Source organism: Ctenopharyngodon idella, chromosome 6 (genome assembly GCF_019924925.1).
Source record: "Ctenopharyngodon idella isolate HZGC_01 chromosome 6, HZGC01, whole genome shotgun sequence".
NCBI classification, from domain to species: domain Eukaryota; kingdom Metazoa; phylum Chordata; class Actinopteri; order Cypriniformes; family Xenocyprididae; genus Ctenopharyngodon; species Ctenopharyngodon idella.
In genome coordinates, this window is record NC_067225.1 from 10,386,579 (window position 1) to 10,392,763 (window position 6,185).

At 37.8% G+C, this 6,185-nt stretch overlaps 1 protein-coding gene across 1 annotated transcript; it reads right to left on the reverse strand.

Annotated features, from left to right (window-relative positions):
* Positions 1-494: 494 nt before the first annotated feature.
* Positions 495-5,481, reverse strand: gca (grancalcin). Its single transcript, XM_051897886.1, has 8 exons — positions 5,215-5,481; positions 2,138-2,305; positions 1,985-2,054; positions 1,827-1,870; positions 1,546-1,693; positions 1,186-1,299; positions 985-1,043; positions 495-799 (listed from the first exon to the last, which is right to left on the reverse strand). Exons 1-8 carry the CDS (start codon positions 5,236-5,238, stop codon positions 773-775), a joined length of 654 nt encoding a protein of 217 aa, XP_051753846.1. The 5' UTR covers positions 5,239-5,481; the 3' UTR covers positions 495-772.
* Between the last annotated feature and the right edge of the window lie 704 nt (positions 5,482-6,185).

Sequence of the window (6,185 nt, forward strand, 5' to 3'; positions counted from 1 at the left end):
GGGCGCAGCTCGAACAAACCTTTCAGCTTTGCTGCCATTCTGGACTTAAAGTCATTTTTGCTCATTCATATGGTTGAATTGGATAATCGAAGGTCAGCATCAAAGATATTAGTTAATATAAAGTTAGATTAAATACATAAAGTATATTTGTGTTATTTTTAATTATATTTCATTTTAACATATTTAATTATTGCAGGTTTGCGTAATATTCTGAGTTCGCATTTCACTGTTTTTATTCATTTTGAGGAATACCAAGTCTGTTTTTGTGCAAGTATGAGTAAATGCATGCTCACATGTAGTGTAGAACTACAATAACCATCATGTTTACACAGCGCACATCGTTACTTTAGCGTTACTTTACTAGTTACTTGAAAAAAGTAATCTGATTACATACTTGTAATGCGTTACCCACAACACTGATTTTTACTACCTACATGAACCACGACAGCACATTCTTACTGTCCTTGCTGCTAAATAAAGCCAGAACACAACTCTTTAAGATGTACCATGTTTTATTGTTAAAATATATGGTAAGTGTGGTTATATTTTAACTTAATACACAGATTTTATAAAGAATGAATATGAAAAAGATCATTTAAAAACAATTGAGGTCTGCTTTGGCACAAACATTGATAGCTATTTTGAGCAATATATGGTTTACTCCTATGTTCACATATAACATATACTGGCAAATCAGCAAATAAATTTTTCTGAACTTTCAGTCATTCAGTGCTCTTCCTGGAGTGTATACTGTACTTGTCAGTAACCCTCTTCAGAGCGACATAGTACACAAGATGAACTGCAAGAGGAAATTGAAGATGTTACAACAGGTTCCTATATGCTTTCAATGAAGTAACCCATTTTACTTCCACAATTAATCAGTGTAAACCAGCTGTCAGTAAAAATCATCTCAGATTTTAAAAAATAAGTGGAAGTAAGGCAGAAAATATAGGCACTAAATGGGAAAATTTTGTCATCACTTACATCATCATACTGGAAGTTCACCATTCCCTGCTGCATTGTATCTCTCCTCCTAAAGTTGTCTACAGAAAAATAAATAAGTAATACGGTGTTTGATCAGAAATACAATTAACAGATTACTTAGTGTAACTGTAATCAGTGTAGTAGTTATAATAATCAAGTTTTGTATAGATTTGCATTTCTAAATTTTACAAAAAGTCTCACCTGTAAGTGCCCTTAGCTTCACACAACACGCCACATAGTCATCAAAGTAGATCTTTCCAGACCTGCTGTAGCGTTTGATGATGGCGTTCAGTGCCTGAGGGCTGATTCGGTAACCTGTGCAATCAAAATTTTGGTTACATCACAGTCTTAGTGCAACTAAGGCCATTGGCTAAGAGATGCAATCTTTCCCTTACAGAAACATGTACACTGTAGTTTTCAGTTTGATTGTATCTTAAAGCTCCAAATCTGTGACCTATTATTTACTCTTTGAGAGATATTTTGCCCTGAGAACTGGGTACATTTTGATCTCAGTCAATAAAAATAGACTTGGTTTATACTTCTATGAAAGGTCACACTCACCCATGTTAGCAAGGCACTGGGACATCTCATGAGGTTCCACCGTTCCACTGCAGTCCCTGTCCACCATTATGAAGTTCTGCTTCCAGCCGTTTAGCACAGCAAACAGTTCTTTAAACTCATTGAATCCCATCTTTCCGGTGTAATCTCTCTGCGCACATATGCTTAAAGAAACTAAACCACATCAAGGGATCTGTTGGGTTACTGAGACTAGCATGAAGCAAACGTTTGACTCAAGTTGGAGAGATAAGGACAGAGCTGTTTTATGTTTCTGTGAAGGATACATCCAACATGGCAATCATAATCCTGCAGGTATCCAAACTGAATGCTGCAAACAGAAAGAAAAGAAAGAAAGCAGTGAGCATGATCCACTCACTCTATATTATGCTTTGCTAGTCCAAGCATTTGAAACTAAAAACTCTTCTACAATCTCTGTACTCACGATTGTAGGAGCCACTGATTCCAGTCTGGGTGAGGCACCTTTGAAGCTCTTCAGCATCAACTTCACCATCCTGACATAACATTTATGTTACTACATGAACAACATGATGGGACAGAAAATACATTATAGCCACAAATACCCAGCAGCCCTCACCTGACCAGCAATTGCTGTGAAATAGCCCCACATTGGGTCCTGGGCAGCAGAAGCAGGAAAAGTCCCCTGGTACGCCCCATATGGTTGTTGTGCTGGGTAACCACCTGCAGCAGGCATCCCTGGCATTGCCATGCCTTGAGCAGGAACTCCTGGCATTGGGCCACCAAACTGCAAGTAAAAGAGTGACACTTTTAAGAAGCCTACTTGGATGGATGGATGGATGGATGGATGCACGAGATGGATGAAGCATGTGACGGACAGATGGATGTGACGGATAAATGGATGCGCACGCTGGATAGATGGGCAATGGATGCATGTGATGGATGGATGATGCATGTGACAGACAGATGGATGGACGCACAAGATGGGTAGATGGATGCACGCGATGGATGGATGGATGGATGGATGCATGTGATGGAGAGATAAATGGATGGATGCATGTGACAAATGGATGATGGATGCATGTGATGGATGGATGGATGGATGGATGGATGGATGCATGTGAAGGATGGATGGTTGATGGATAGATGCACGCGATGGATGGATGGATACACGCGATGGATGGATGGATGCATGTGACGGATGGATGGATGGATGCATGTGACAGATGGATGGTGGATGCATGTGACGGATGGATGGATGGATGGATGGATGCATTTGACGGATGGATGGATGGATGCGCGCGATGGATGGATGGATGCATGTGATGGAGAGATAAATGGATGGATGCATGTGACAGATGGATGATGGATGCATGTGATGGATGGATAGATGGATGGATGGATGATGGATGCATATGACGGATGGATATATGGATGGATGGATGGATGCATGTGACGGATGGATGGATGGATGGATGGATGGATACACGTGATGGATGGATGGATGCAAGCGATGGATGCATGTGACGGGTGGATTGATGGTTGGATGGATGGACGCGATGGATGGATAGATGCACGTGATAGAGCGATAAATGGATGGATCGGTGCATGCGATGGATGGATGGATGGACGTGATGGATGGATGGATGGATGAATGGATGCACGTGATGGATGGATGGATGCATGTGATGGATGGATGTGACAGATGGATGGACGCGATGGATGGATGGATGGATGGATGGATCGGTGCACGTGATGGATGGATGGATGGATGCATGTGACGGATGGATGGACGCGATGGACGTGATGGATGATGCACCGAAAAACCGAAATTGAAATTAAAAGTTTTCATTTAGCTGAAAACCGAAAACAAAAACAAAGTTTATTTAATAATCAATTAATTAATCAAATTATACGAGCTGTATACAAACATTTAAACTGCACACAGGGCAGTTTTTATATCAGCCTTTTAATGATATAATTATGTTTCTACTCCAATTCGTTGTTGAAATATTAACATTTAAATGGTGGCTGCATTAAAAACTTGCTTTTGTGACAGATTTAGTCAAACACATTAAATAATGAAGACGACAGTTTAAGTAAAAAATACAATGAATATGTAATATGTTGCTTTTTTAAGGTGACTAACGAGCTGTGGACATTGAATGGCTTTCCTGAGGTAAATGTAATGATACGTTACAAGCTGTTTTATTGACATCTCGAAACAACAATTGAGCGATTACATGAGACATGATGCGGATTTTAGTAAGTTGTACTGTTTCAACTGAAAACAGTATAGACTAAAATATCTCAGTTCATCGAAATAAAGATTGATTCAAAATGAGAAATCATTTTCAGATGGAAATTTCGGTGCATTACTCCTTTTAAGACGTATTACAACAACGTTCAAGTGGTTACAACATCCCCGATTAGCCAACAGCTAGAATCAAAAGTGCAATCAAAATCAATCTTTAGTGTCTGTTCAAACAACACTGAATGTATCAACCAACCAATTGCTGAATGAATACTATGAACATCATGTATTACTCCACTTGGATTTGTTCCAAAACACACAATTGTCCAATTAAACTGATAACATTCAGTCTGACACATCCCACCTGGTTCAATCACTATTTGGCCTAAATAAACTCCAGCCTACAGCCTGTTCATATACACGAGGCTATACATGTGGTTTCTGTGGTGAAAACCATGTTATATGTTTATATCCATTCTTTTTCCCCCCACTTTAAACTGTTCATGCTAAATCAGACAGGCATGACTTGGAGCAGGAAATGTCAATGAAAGTGACTAAAAGATATTTGGATTTATACACTCTCGGGAAAAATGTTAAGGCTACAGCTTTTCCCAGACATCTTTTCCCCCCACATATTTTCAAGTTTCCTAGTATTACCTTAAATTACTACTATAAAATTACTAATATGCACCTTTAGGGGTAGATAAAGTGCAAAGTTGTCCCTTTAAAGGTACTGTCCCAATCTCAATCTGTTGTAGAAGTTGCACTTTTTTTCTGACAGTGTAGGTAAAACCAGAATTTATTTCACTTGATCAATTTAACTTGTTTTTGACATAGATGGACGACGTGCTGTGACATGCAGCTGAAAAAAGAAAGAAAAAAAAGAAAAAATCTACACATCCTGAAAATAACATTTACTAGAAGTGAAAAGCGAAAGTGAAAAGTGAAAGTTTATATTTAAAACAAGACAAATTATTTGACAAATAGGGGGAAAAAATATATAAGACATTTTTTTCTGGTTACAAAAAAACAAACAAAAAATGTTTCTTCCACAATTTTAAATCTTAAGATAATTTGCTTTAGCATTGTTTCTTTGTTTCACTATAAAACAAAACAAAACCAAAATGCTTATGATTGTAATGTTGAAAATGCCCTTGAAAACCAATTGTAGGCTGGGCAAATATTGCCTTGTAACGTTACTTAAAAAGTTAATTTCTGATACTAACGTGCCGCGGTTTCAATCGTTATAGTTTATGCCCAATTCATATCAGAGCAAATGTAATTATTAAATTCTATGTAATTTATTTGATGTAACAATTTAGGGCGTAACAACACATACTGTACACATTTCTCAACCAATCTGGCGTCTCTTAAGCTAATTATCAAATTATTCTCACATTCTACAAACTGAATTCAGCATAAAAAAAATAAGTGATACTTACATTGTTATATCCAGGATACGCCATACTTAGCGATTGCACGCTCAACGAATAAAAACGACTTAAAAACGACTCTTACGGGAAAGTTTTCGGCCAGTCCAGCTCACTTCCGTACTTCTGCTGTGACGGGAAGTGATTGGGTGACGTCATTAGGATGGGAGCGACTGAAGGTGGCAGGCGTTTTGTGATCGCTGAGTTTTAATTTAACCTTACCTCATAAAACATAACTGCATAAGCTATGCAGAGCCGATTTGGATCACCTCCAAATGGAAAGCAAGTGTTCAGTGACAGATACACGGAAGTCATATGGCCATTTGACTGACAACTTTGTTGGCTAATGATATATGCTTATTAAATGCATCATGGGAAACACCGTAGCGTTCAAAATGATCACAGACGTATTTACTGGTGATTAAGAGTTATTCTGCCATTGCTTGGGGTGACGCGTTTATATTAATGGTGCGTGCTTATATAACACCAACTTGTCATTTACGTTAAAAAACCAACAGTCGGCGCTACTACACTAAAAGTAGAAGCTAGCAGCTCCTGTACTCAACCCAGCAACAAGACTAGTTTGGTGGCAAGTTTTGGACAGTGTTTCCTTCCATTCAGGATGTTTTGGGCGTGTGAAAGTTTTTGACGTCATAAAAATAAAGGTCATTAATGGTTCCACGAAGAAGCTTTAACATCCATGGAAATTTTCCATTGCACAAAAGGTCCTTTATAGTAGAAAAAGATTATTAAAAAAATTTTTTTACACCCAAAACGGTTCTTTTTTATAGCATTGTTGTGAAAACACCCTTGTGGAACATTTATTTTTAAGAACTATGACATAAATACACTGTTAAAACTGTACATTTATTTAAAGCTGCAGTCCGTATATTTTATTTTATTTTTTTGTTAAAAATTATTCAAAATTAATTTTCTCCTTATAATCTCCTTAGCTTAGCCCGATTCACAACAGTAAGCTTGTA